Here is a 13,447-nt window from a genome sequence, read left to right on the forward strand (position 1 = left end):
ATATGCAAGACTGTTTGCATTGAGCTGGTACTGAAGTTTGATTATGCACTTCCTTGATTTCTTTGCCTTTTCTTATTATGACCAGTTTGTTGGCCTTTTAAGCTATTGAACCAAAGTTTTTAGAAAAGCACATTTCTGGGAAAGCCCTTACTGAAGCCTGTTAACTCACTTCTTATAATGATAAAGGCAGGTATTTTGATTGTTTCCATTGAATGAATTATTTTGTACTTAGTTGACATATGTGTCCCTGCCACTTTTCTGTTATAGTGTTTCAGGCTTGCCATTTCACTGCCCAGTGGAGCTAAGTGGCACTTGCAAGCAGGACTTTCACTATGTGAGCTCTGTCACTATGGGGTATGTGGATCATAGCCACATCTAAGTGTATAAAGAAAGGTTACTGAGAGTATTAACTATGTAAAAACACCTAATATAGGGCCCAGGACATAGTAGGCATTCAATAAATATATATATTTATACACACACACACATACACACACATTATAGCTCTTTCTGAATGTCCCTTCTGAATGTCCTAAAGGATACATGTAATAGATTCTTTAATTTTATCTTTGATTTAGCATGACTGCTATCTTCCTGATGTCCATGCTTTTTGGCCTTGCATGTGGGCAAGCAATGGCTTTTTGTATTCCAACTGAGTATATGATGCATGTCGAAAGGAAAGAGTGTGCTTACTGCCTAACCATCAACACCACCATCTGTGCTGGATATTGTATGACACGGGTATGTAGTTCATTTCACTTCTTTTAGCTGAAAATTAGATAAACCTAGACTCAGTCCTATTCTATCCAGAGAGAAAATGAGATAAAACACAACCTCATTTCCAAAATCTGATGGTTATTGGCTCTGTAGAGGTAGAGTACACAGGTTACAGTATCTACTCAGCAGAGTGGATACAGATAATTTTATAACAGTTTTACTTCCAAAATCTATTTAAAACTTATCTTGTTCTCATGATATAAGGTAAAAGAGGGGGTGCCACTTTTGTCTCTATGGGATTTAGTGTGGATATGTTGAGTTAGTACCAGGGAATGGAACTAAGGAATCCTCCTCCAGTCCTGATTGTGACAAAGGAATATAAGTGAATTGATTTGTATCTGTTTCCATTATCTATATATTTTCTAAAGTCCTATCACAGTATGCTCCTTTTTTAATTCTTTCCTCAGGACTTCAATGGCAAGCTGTTTCTTCCCAAATATGCTCTGTCCCAGGATGTTTGTACATATAGAGACTTCATGTACAAGACTGTAGAAATACCAGGATGCCCACGCCATGTTACTCCTTATTTCTCCTACCCTGTAGCTATAAGCTGTAAGTGTGGCAAGTGTAATACTGACTATAGTGATTGTATACATGAGGCCATCAAAACAAACTACTGTACCAAACCTCAGAAGTCCTATGTGGTGGGATTTTCTATCTAACTTCAATTGCGATGTAATTTGCAATTTGGTTAAATGTGTTTACCTGGAATAAAACTAATAAAATATCGATATATTTCACAACACCATGTGTACATTTGAGTATTATTTCATCCATACTCATACCCGTTTATGCATTAGCGAGCTTAAGGGCTTTAGAAGAAAAAGTGAGTGAAAGAGAATTTCCAGCTCATATGAAGGATGGTTTCCACATGAAAGGGCAGAGTGCAGGTAAAATGGAGAACAGGAACCTGAAATACTAATGAAAGACAGCCTTAATCAGGCTCTCTTAACAGAGGGCCACGAGGTTTGTCTTGACATAGAAAATGAATATGGGAAAGCTACAGAGTAATGTGATCAGCGGCTGAAGGAACATATGGCGTCAGCGTACTGGAGACACCTACTTCCAAAGGCTGAAACGGGGCTGGAGTAGAGAAGGAGAGTAAGGAATATATGAAATCTGCAATATACTACTTTATCCTGTCATTCAAATACACAAGATAAAACTTCACTAAAACTCAGTAAACAGTATATTTTAATCTATTTAATTTAATTACTCTGGTGGGCCTACTGACTTATGAAAGTTATACTCCAAAAGCCTAGAAAAGAGGCCACGATCATTTTACATGTAGAAGTCTAAATCCTTTGTAGTCTTTAAGGTAATTTGAGACACTTTCCAGCAACTTACCCTGTTTTGGCTTTCGATGTCATGAAAAACTAGTATGATTATGAAAGATTTTAGGAATAGTGGTAGAGTGCTAAGGGATCTAACAGAGAGGAATCATCCTAAATTCTAACCTAAACCTTCAATAGTTAAACACTGTTTTCCAGTAAATGTGCTTAGTGAGTGGTTTATTTTTCTCTTCCTTCCTTAGGTACTCTTTCATGAGAGTTTGGTTTCAATAGCTGTGTGAAGTGAGACAGACCTAGTGCCCTGCAGACTTGACCTCAAAAAAGATGACTTATCCTATATTTTCCCATTTCTCTCCATCCAAATTGCTGCCATTGGGTAAACATCAATTGTCAGCAGGGCCGGTTGTCTTTGTTATATCCTAGTCATTGGTTGCATTCATCTGGGCACATGTTGTAAATGCCTGCAGAGTGACAGTGTCCGGGGGGGATGCTAAGGTGGTGTAGATGGATTAGTACCAAACCCGTGTTCTGTCAATGGGGACAGAATAGTTGTACATTTATATACAAAGTCATGAATCCACATTATTCTTACCTTAATATCTGAAGTCAATGTTATCATGATCTCCAAATATTAATCTGGGGTTTTGGGTTCTCATATCACTTGACAACATGGACACTTAAATCTGTAGGATTAAAACATTCCCTCTGAAAACTGTATATCAAATATAGATTTTTGATTAATGAGTAAAAAGTCTAATGTTCAAACCTAACTGGCACTAATCACATATGACTTTCACAGAATCTGAAAAATGTTTTCCAAGGACTTGAGCTGTGGAAAGGCTATGGGGTTCAGTGAGGCCCCTTATAAACAGTCCAGCTCAGAAGACATTCATTAAATGGGCTTCCTCAACCTTCAGGGAGGAGGCTAGGCCTGGACATGGGTGTGGTGGCCTGTACCACCATGGAGCCCTAGAATGGGTGCATTAGAGACAACTTGTTTCCTTCCACTGAAGGCAGTCCATTTGGATTAGATGCATATGTAAATTATATTAAACTACTTTTGAAAATGGAGTTGTCCAAGGCAAAGAAGCCTTAGAAAGGAGCTTAGGAATTGGCATGACCAAAAATTTACCTCAACTGGATCCAGAAACTTGGGTATATGGAAATGCTATTTTGGAATGTATTAGTATTCTTTGGGTTTAGAAGTGGGAGAATGAATAGAGAACTTAGAGATGGGGAAGTGAAGAATTATTGCTTGTGTGAGAAGAGAAAGATGGAAATTTTGGAACATCTTCTGAACTGGTCTTTAATTCAACCTGAAGTTTAATAAGTCAGTTTTGGGCAGAGGAAGTTTAAGATTCAGTTCTTTAAAAAGAGTCCCTCTTGTTTCTCATTTAACTTTGAAATATAAAGAGTTCTTTCATAACTAAGTGGATTTGGGATTGGTGCAGCAGCAATCTCTGCTTTTCTAATGGCCAAACTCTTTAGAAGTAAGTGAATGTACCAAGATGATATATTGGCAGGGAACTGTGTGATGCTTCCTGATAATAGGAACTTCAAGTAATAAAAGTTCTCTTTTAAAGGGAATGTACCTCAACATAATAAAGGCCATATATGCAAGCCCACAGCTAACATCATACCGATGAAAACTTTTTCTCTAAGAAGAGGAACAATACAAGAATATTCACTCTTACCAATATATTGGAAGTCTTAGCCAGAGAAAGTAGGCAAGAAAAAGATAAAAGACATCCAAATTGGAAATGAAAATGTAAAATGGTCATTACTGCATGATACTGTATATAGAAAACCCTAAAGACTCCATCAAAAAACTGTGAGAACTAATAAATGAATTTAGTAAAATTGCAGGATACAAAATCATGTACAGAAATTGGTTGCATTTATATATACTAGTAATAAACTAACAGAAACATTAACAAAACTGTCCTATTTACAGTTACATCAAAAATAAATAGGAGGTAAAAGACCTGTACACTGAAAACTATAAGACACTAATGAAAGAACATGAAGAAGACACAAATAAGTGGGAAGATAGTCTGTGCTCATGGATTGGAAGAATTAATATTGTTCAAATAAATGTCCATACTACCCAAAGTGATCTACAGATTCAATGCAATCTTTATCAAAATTCCAATGCCATGTTTTACAGAACTAGAACAAACAATTCTAAAATTTGTACAGAACCACAAAAGACCTCAAATAGCCAAAGCAATCCTGAGAAAGAAGAACAAAGCTGGAGCATCATCTGTCCTGATTTCAAACTATATTACAAAGCTATAGTAATCAAAACAGTATGGTATTGGCATTAAAAAAAGACACTAAATCAATTGAACAGAATAGAGAGCTCAGAATAAAACCATGTATATATGGTCAATTAATATACAACAAAAGAGCCAAGACTATACAATGGGGAAAGGACAGCCTCTTCAATAAATGGTGTTGAGAAAACTGGACGTCTACATGCAAAAGAATGAAACTGGACTACTTTCTCACACCATATACAAAAATCAACTCAAAATAGATTAAAGACTTAAACGTAAGACCTGAAACCATAAGACTCCTAGAAGAAAATGTAGGCAGTATGCTCTTTGACATTGGTATTAGCAATAATTTTTTTTGATCTGTTTCCTCAGACAATGGAAACAAAAGCAAAAATAAATAAACTACATCAAACTAAAAAGCTTCTGCACAGCAAAGGAAACTATCAACAAAATAAAAAGGCAACCTACTAAATGGGAGAAGGTATTTGCCAACAATATATCCCATAAGGGGTTAATATCCCAAATATACAAAGATTCATGTAACTCGACATTGAAAAAAACAGAAAAATGAACAGCTTGATTTGGAAAATGGGCAGAGGACCTGAATAGACATTTTTTCCAAAGAATACATGCAGACAGCCAACAGGTACATGAAAAGATGTACAATATCACTAATCTTCAGGGAAATGCAAATAAAAACCACAATGAGATATCATCTCACACCTGTTAGAATAGCTATTGTCAAAAAGACAACAAATAACAAGGAGAAAAAGGAACGCTTGTACACTGTTGGTGGGGTTATAAACTCGTGGAGCCATTATGGAAAACTGTATGGAGTTTCCTTTAAAAAAAATGGAAAATAGAGCTACCATATGATCCAGCAATTCCACATCTGGATATTTATCTGAAGAAAATGAAAATATTAACTGGAAAAGATACATGCACCCCTATGTTCATTGCAGCACTATTTACAATAGCCAAGATTTGGAAACAACCTAGGTGTCCATTGATAGACGAATGGTTAATGATGTGGTAGATATACATAATGGACTACTGCTCAGCAGACAAAAAGGAAATCTTGCCATTTTCGGCAACATGGATGGAGCCCGAGTGTATTATAAGTGAAAAAGTCAGATGGAGAAAGACTGCCAATCACTGCCATTTGATTTCACTTATATGTGGGGAAAAAAACCCCAAAAAAGCCCATAGAAAAAGATAACAGGTAGGTGGTTGCCAGAGGTGGAGGGTGGGGAGGTAGGTGAAATGGATGAAGGGGGTCAAAAGGAAAAAACTTCCAGTTATAAAATAAATAAGTCATGGGGAGGTACAGCATGGCGACTGTAGTTAATAATACTGTGTTGCATATTTGAAAGTTGCTAAGAGAGTAAATCTTGAAAGTTCTCATCAGAAGAAAAAATTCTGTAACTATGTGAGATGACAGATGTTACCTGGACTTATTGTGGTGATTATTTTGAAATATTTACAAATATTGAATCATTATTTTGTACACCTGAAAGTAATATAATGTATGTCAATTATACCTCAATTTTTAAAAGGTTGTTTTTTTATATAAGAAATTACCTCTCCCCCCTTTATTGAGCAGCAAGTCTGAGTTTAAGTGCCATAAAAATTCTTATATCATGGTATCTTCCACTCTAGTTCTAATGTTCTGTGTTGGGTTCTTCCTTACCCTCTCATTTCTTTTAGCCGATTCTTACTTATCTTTTAACACAACTCTGTCTCACTTTCTCTACTTCTATTACCCTCCTTTCACCTACCATTTTTGCCTGGCTAACATCCATGTCCCTTCCTTTGGTAGCTGCACCTTGATTTTCCTTTGGGGGCTCTCCCCCCACCCTTTTCCAAGTCAAATGGTTTGAGTGGAGCTGATGGAGGTAGGCATGCTACTTAAGCTCAACCAAGCCTGACTGATTAAGGGGGGGACATATGACCTAATCTCTTCCAGTAGGAGTCAGTCTCAGGGCTTTAACTGTAACTGTTGGACAAAGAGGAGTGCTTGGCCTGTTGGGGTTTCTAAGCTGCTAGAATGTGAACCTAGAGCCACTGCTAGCCATCTTTGGCATCTCCTAGAAACAGCCAGCCTGAGAATAAAGCCAACCCAGAGAAGAACAAGAGAGTGAGGAAAGGGAGACCTTCTGATATCAGTAGGTCTAATGTGAAGCCAGCTTCAACCCTTAAAGAAATCATAACTTTCCTGTTCTGCTTAAGCTAGAGTTGGGTTTCTGACACTTTTTCAACTGAAAATTACTGATTGCTTCAGCATCTTTTCCACTAGTTTCAAAAGATGCTCCTCATCCCATCCTCCATTTCCTCCAGGACCTTGCTGTTTCCTCTTCTATCTTCTCTTGCTTCCTCTTTATGGACTCCTTTGCTTCAGTATAAAGCATCCTTGAATGGCTTCTCATCCAAAAAAAAAAAAAAAAAAAAAGCAAAAGCAAAAACAAGCAAACAGCTCTCTCTCGACCCTGTGCAACCTTATATTTATTTACCTCTCTCTCCTTGAATTCTTATTCCAGGTTCTTTGTGAAATAGCCCTGTCTTTGTTTGGGCTGCTATAGCAAAATACCACAGATTGGGTAGCTTATAAATGACAAAAATCTATTTCTCACAGCTCTTCCAGCTGGGAAGTTCAAGGTCATGGTGCCAGCATGGTCATGTTCTGGTGAGAGCTCTTCCTGCTTCATAGCTGGCTCCTTCTTACTGTGTCCTCACTTGGTGGAAGGGGCAAGGGATCTCTGTAGGGTTTCTTTTTATAAGAACACTAATCCCATTCATGAGGGCTCCACCCTCATGACCTAGGCACTTCTCAAAGACCCCACCTCCTAATACTATCACAATGGGCATTAGGATTTCAACATATGAATTTTAGGGAGAAACAATCAGACCAGAGCAAGAACCTTACACTAAATATTTACTTCCTCACTTCTCATTCTCTTCTTAACCCATTACAATTTGACTTCCACTCCTATCTTCCCTTGAAACTGTTTTCAGTAAGGTCAACAAAGACTTGTTAATAGTCCAACATTCAGGACAATTTTTAGTCCTGATCTTCCCTGACCTTTCTGCTTCCCTAGAGGGCCCAGTGGAGGTCACATATCTGGAGTCTCAATGTAATACAACCATGGCATTTATAACCAGTCCTAATGAGGCTGAAGTCAACATTTTCTCCTGTCATGGCTTTATACCCCTTTTCTCTAAGATGACTCAAAATCTATGCTGTGGTGTTTAGCAGGCAACAGTAATATAGTTCTGGACTATACTTCCTTCTGGGAATGTAATTTTGCTTGGTGCTGTAGGGGTGAAGGTTATAAACTTTGTGAAGGAAGGGCTAGTGTTGTGATAATCTTATGTGTCCTGTTGACCTTGTGGACACTTAAATGTAGAGCATACGAGAAACTTCAATTTGTATTCATTCGACCTTGGTTGTCCTAAGGAATTACACTCATTGCATTAAAAGACAGTTTAGATGGCAGCTATTGAAGGAATGCAGGTAGCTAAGAGACACTCCAGTCTGAGATTAAGAAATGCATGGGGAGTAAAGAATTGTTTGGGGCTTTTATCTTACTAGAGTAGGAGATTATAATTTTTTAAACTTTATCACTGAAATCTTAAATATGAGAGGTGGCTCATATTGTTCAAATCTGGGCATTACTACTTTTATGTTGCAGATTCCTCAACTACAGTTCTAGTCTAGACTTCTTTCCTGAGCTTCAGAGTCATATATCCAGTGCCTGTTTATATATCCTCTTGGATGTCCTGTAGTCATCTCCAACTTGCATCATCACTACAATCTGCTTTTCCTCCTGTACACCACTATCTTCCAGCTGCCAAGAAACCTAGGCATGACTCTAGGTTCCTCTTTCCCTCAATTTCTCTTGCATCTGTCTACTACTTCTTGGTAGAATTTGCAGTTCATTAGTTAGAAATCCTCATGACTCTGGCCTTTGCCCTCCAATCATTGTTTATACTAAAGCTGAGTAATCTTTAAAAGGCTGAAATTTGATTTTGTAAAAATTAATTTGATTAAAATCAATTAATCAAATTAATTTGATTTTGTTTAAAAATTTCCCAAGGACCTCTGTACAAAACCTAAGACTCCTTAGCACAGTTTAACAGGGCCCTTTATCAACTCAGTTCTTGACCTTCCCTCTTTGAATGTTTCCATGCTTTCTCTGTTTCAGGGCCTTCTTCATACTGTTCCTCAGTAATCCCCTTTTCTTTTCTACCTCTATTACTTTTTACTTGACTCATTTGTATGGGTTCTTCAGGACTCAGTGTGGTGACCTCAAAATTCAGGAAACCTCTTTCCTCTGACCATCCTTCCCAAGGTTGAATGGATCCACTCTGGGTTAATGATTATCATAGCACTTACCTCATGGTAATTATACTTGCCTTTTTTCCACTCTAACCTCCTTGAGGACAGAGACTTGTCTTGTTCATCTTAGCATATCAGCATTCTTATAAAGAGTTTTTTCAAGTGTACAAAATAGTAGTTCCAAAACAAAGTAAGAAAACAATTCTAATATTAGAATGGGTTGCATCTTACAAGGCAGAGCAGGCCCAGAGAAAAATATAGGAACTGTAGCTATGGCTCTTGATATATAGTCTTTAAATTAAAATAGAATTGGGAAATATATAAAAAACTATTCATTAATTCAGCAAATGAATGTGTTCAAATAGGTATTTGGTATCATGCAAGAGTATCTTTAGTTATACACAATTACACATGTTTGATTTATAATTAACAAAAACTCATAAACATAATAATTGTAACAATAGGTAATATTCATTAGTGTCAGGCATGCTAGGCACTTTGTTGGTTATTTCTTTTAATTTAATTTAAATTTCTTCTATTTAATATAAGTAAAACCATCATAAATTATACAGGACAAAAACAAAAACAACACCAAAGTTTTGGAAGTGTTCCTGGCATATTAGCTAAAAACTTTGTGAAATCAGCATAGATTTTGCTTTGCAACATTCAGGACATATTACTTCTATTCTTCATGTATTCCATGTCCGCAGGAGATAGCCATCTGAATAGTGGATTCCTGAAATGTATTTAGTGGTTGTTAAAATGAGAAAACCAACAAAATGATTAATAACAACATTTTGCATTGTAGTCTTTTTACCTTTCAAAAGACACCTACATACAGTACCTCACAAGTACATTTTATAGAAAAAAAAAAATTCTTGTTGAAAGAAAATAGAAACCATTTGTCTGTCTTAAAATATACCTTAACACAAATTTGATTTTGATGAGCCCAAACTAAGATGATGTAGTTAAATGACTAGATTCAAGGGTTCACTAGTGCTCCCTCCTAGGGGTGGGGAAAATGGGGCTGCTGAAATCAAGGGGCTGGTGGTTACATGGGAGTGGTGAACCGGGAAAGCTGGGGTGCACCTCCTGAATACTCAAGGGCTGCCCTTGGGGCCATGGAAACCACATTTTACCCATGACACGGAGGGGGTCTCTTCCTTTTAATCTCTGATAAACTTACTTCAGAAGGGAAAATATGCTATCTCCTTCACTGCCATCTTTCCAGGAGCCTCATTCTCACCACGCCAAACCTACTGGCACTGCTCACAGGGGAAAGGAGAGCACCTGTCATTGATGACTGCACAGGCGGTTACACTGGCCTCTGTATCAGTGTGTAATTTTACAGGTTGTACTATGGATGACAAAGGAGCTACTCTGGGGAGAAGAGGTGTAATTCAGGTGAAACAATATCAATTGAAATATAACTATATGAGATAACTTTGTTAGAGTGTTGTTTTTAAGCCCAGCTGCTATTAGTAACACTATAGAAAGGTTACTACTCTTTCCTTTTTTCACCATATTATTTGGGTTGATTGATAGTTAGGCATTTAGATAAGTTGAATGAGTGTGTATAAAGATATAACAGGATTTTAAGATAAATCAAACAAGAAATTCTGGTACATAGAAAATTTAATTTGAAATAAGTTAAAATATTTCATCAAGAAGTTTTAATTCTGTGCCTTGGCACCATACATTTAAGAAAATCTTTGGGCCTGATCTCAAATTAGGTCAGGTAAACAGATATAACCAAAACTTTATACGTGTGTGTATATATATGTACACATATATGTATACATGTATGTGTGTGTATATACATATATACACACACATACACGTATACATATGTTCAAGTTATATATGTATATATATTCAAGAGATATATATTCAAGATGCATATGTAGATTCAAGATATATATGTATATAATTCTACCCTCACTCAGAGATGAAATTCTCTAATTTTACTCATGGCACATATTTTAGAAAAATTACTCCCAAAAGTCACACTTTAATCACATATGGAACAAATCTCTACTCTTCCACTTTTAGCTAGACTTCTTTAAGGTTAATTCAGATATAGAATGAAACTCACTTTTGTTGAATCCCAGAAGATTCTGAGCTGGAAGAAACCTAAGTATGCCCTTAAGCCTGTTTCCTGTCTTCAGGCAGACAGGTGAAATAAGCCACCAAGAGAGATGGTGGCTTTTTGTTCTTTACTTAAAAAGCTCTACTTCTCAACTACCAGGGTAGAAACATCTATTTCATGAAGTGAGTTTCTTAAAATAATCTTTCTGTTAGCTACAGACACAGCAAAGTAGCCATGCACAATTAAATTTTTGGCTTGCTTCCAGTCTGACTTTTTTTCTAGAAATCTTCCTCCACAGTTAGTAGCAGTAGCAAGTATGGCAGGAGAAATGTGGTTCCCTGTAGGAGTGAGATTATTTCAAATGGTTACGTGTTCTCAGCAAAATGTTTTGTAAAACTTTCTTGGAGTGCACACTCTCCTTTAGTGCAGACCCAAAGATTTGTGTTCTCACATGAGTACAAACTGACTTGGGGGTTTCCAAAAGTCCCCCATACTTTCATTTTTGTGTGGCCTTTTAAAATGTAATTTGAAAAAATCCATGATTTACTAAATGTACCAAGTTGCTATTTAAAAATGGACGTATATGTCAATTTAGATTGTAAATTTGGGGTTACAATGAAGCATCAAGACCATAAAGAACACAAACATTTTATTTTTATAGGAGACCTGCACAGAAGGAACATATTTCTGTTGTGTGTGTATTTTTGTTTCCTTAGCTTGTCTCTGTTGTGTGCACAAAACTAGGAGAGGATGTTTTTCTTTATTTTGGTTTGGCTAAGGATGCTCATGATATAGTATATTTTAAGTGGCAAAAACTGTAGTTCTTAATCTATAAAGAAGAATTCTCTAGGTGAATAAATAAGAAAAATACCAAAAAATTAGGAAAATATGTAAACTCAAGTTATGAGGTATTTCAAAGATACAGTGCCAGTAAAAATTCTCTTTCCCACAATTTGCAACTGCCAGATCTCTTGCTTTAGTCTTTCTATGCTTACATCTGAAGAAACACAGAAAAGTTGGAGATAAAAGCCCTTTTGTGTATGTGGGGGTTACAGTAGTTCAGAGAAGAGTCAGAAAAGGAAAGTCATAAAGCAATATTTAAATGTCTTTATATAAGAACAAAAATATTTCCTTAAAAAGTTATTAAAAGATTTTCTTTCTAGTCCTAAAAACACTCAGTTTTATAGGGCATGTGATTGTCTGTGTGACACCTCTTTCCAGAGCAAGGTTTTGTTTTGTTTTGTTTTGTTTTTTAAATACTAGGAAAGTATGACTTAGTCAAATTAGATTTTCCAAGCTATATTTAGTTTTACAGATGTGTTTAGTCCTAAATTCTGGGGAGAGTATGTATATAAAAAAAATCCCAGGAAACCCTTACACCTAACCCAAACACAGTTACTTTTAACACTGCACCATGATCTCTCAATTCCTGTAGCTTATTGCTTCCATAAACTAGAAATCCCTGAATTCTCTGTATCTAACTTCCTATGGCTAGAGTCTGAGAAACTGACCCACTATCATATTTTTTTCCTAAATAACCAAGTTTTTAAAGTTTATCAAAGCTCTTTGATCTTTTTCTGAGAGTTAAATATGTGTTTCTCTCACATAACAAGAATCAGGAATTCCCAGCAAACAGATTTCATTATGCATATACCAGAAACATGCAGATCACACATGAATATGCTTCAGTCAGCATACATAGGCATTCACTCAAGGGGTAAACCAGTAATGAGCCAAACATACATACATGTGCAAATGTACAATTAACAGCAAATTATTTTAGATCCTAATGTCCTTTGAATATTAAAAATGAGCCAGGAGACAGCTCCTGTGACATTTGTATGCTCTAGATTACAATTTTCATGTAGAAGTAGCTTCATATGACATCTCGTGAATTTCGTATCGCACAGCAAAGGACCATGCTGAATATCATGCCAAAGATCTGAAATAGAAGGAACCACTTGTTAATGACTTTCAAATGATGAAAATTGATTTAAAAAAAAGGCCAGCAAACTGCTTGCATGTTTAACTCATGTTAACAAATAATTATAACCAATAATTACTGAATATAAGTGGCACTTTCATATGTGCTATTTAATTATGGCTACTGGTTAAAGACCTCTGTTAACTGCTTAAAATACATTCCTATTTTATTATTGTTAAAAAATAGCAAGACTCTGCTTTAAGAAAAGGGCTCTATTTCTAGCTTATAGGGCAGTTTTTAATAATTATAAAAGACTCATACACTACTGGTTTTAGAATTTTATATTTCAGGTTAATCCCAGATCTAATTTATATATATATGTTTTTGAAATTTTGAATTTTATTTTATTTATTTTTTTATACAGCACATTCTTATTAGTCATCCATTTTATACACATCAGTGTATACATATCAATCCCAATCTCCCAATTCATCACACCACCACCCCCATCCCCCCACCACTTTCCCCCCTTGGTGGGCATACATTTGTTCTCTACATCTGTGTCTCAATTTCTTCCCTGCAAACTGGTTCATCTGTACCATTTTTCTAGGTTCCACATATATGCGTTAGTATACGGTATTTGTTTTCTCTTTCTGACTTACTTCACCCTGTATGACAGTCTCTAGATCTATCCATGTCTCTACAAATGACCCAATTTCATTCCGTTTTATGGTTGAGTAATATTCTATT

General features: G+C 36.1%; 2 protein-coding genes across 4 annotated transcripts in view; one reads left to right on the forward strand and one right to left on the reverse strand.

Moving 5' to 3' along the window:
- The first annotated feature begins 579 nt into the window (after positions 1-579).
- Positions 580-1,439, forward strand: TSHB (thyroid stimulating hormone subunit beta). The gene is made up of 2 exons (XM_059901203.1): positions 580-741; positions 1,185-1,439. The coding sequence occupies exons 1-2, from the start codon at positions 580-582 to the stop codon at positions 1,437-1,439; spliced, it is 417 nt and encodes a 138-aa protein (XP_059757186.1).
- A 9,145-nt stretch (positions 1,440-10,584) lies between these two features.
- TSPAN2 (tetraspanin 2) overlaps positions 10,585-13,447 on the reverse strand; it is a 41,487-nt gene continuing 38,624 nt past the window's right edge. For all 3 annotated transcript variants that reach the window (XM_059901223.1, XM_059901214.1, XM_059901232.1), the window contains one exon: positions 10,585-12,715. In XM_059901223.1, the coding sequence (XP_059757206.1) occupies positions 12,650-12,715 (66 nt within the window). In that variant the 3' untranslated portion in view covers positions 10,585-12,649. The remainder of the gene's footprint in view (positions 12,716-13,447) is intronic.

The sequence above is a fragment of the Balaenoptera ricei genome, chromosome 1 (genome assembly GCF_028023285.1).
Source record: "Balaenoptera ricei isolate mBalRic1 chromosome 1, mBalRic1.hap2, whole genome shotgun sequence".
NCBI classification, from domain to species: Eukaryota; Metazoa; Chordata; class Mammalia; order Artiodactyla; family Balaenopteridae; genus Balaenoptera; species Balaenoptera ricei.

Coding starts and splice junctions, on each gene's coding strand:
- TSHB (XM_059901203.1), top strand. CDS start 580: ATGACTGCTATCTTCCTGATGTCCATGCTTTTTGGCCTTGCATGTGGG. Junction 742..1,184: donor CTGGATATTGTATGACACGG/GTATGTAGTTCA, acceptor TTCTTTCCTCAG/GACTTCAATGGCAAGCTGTT.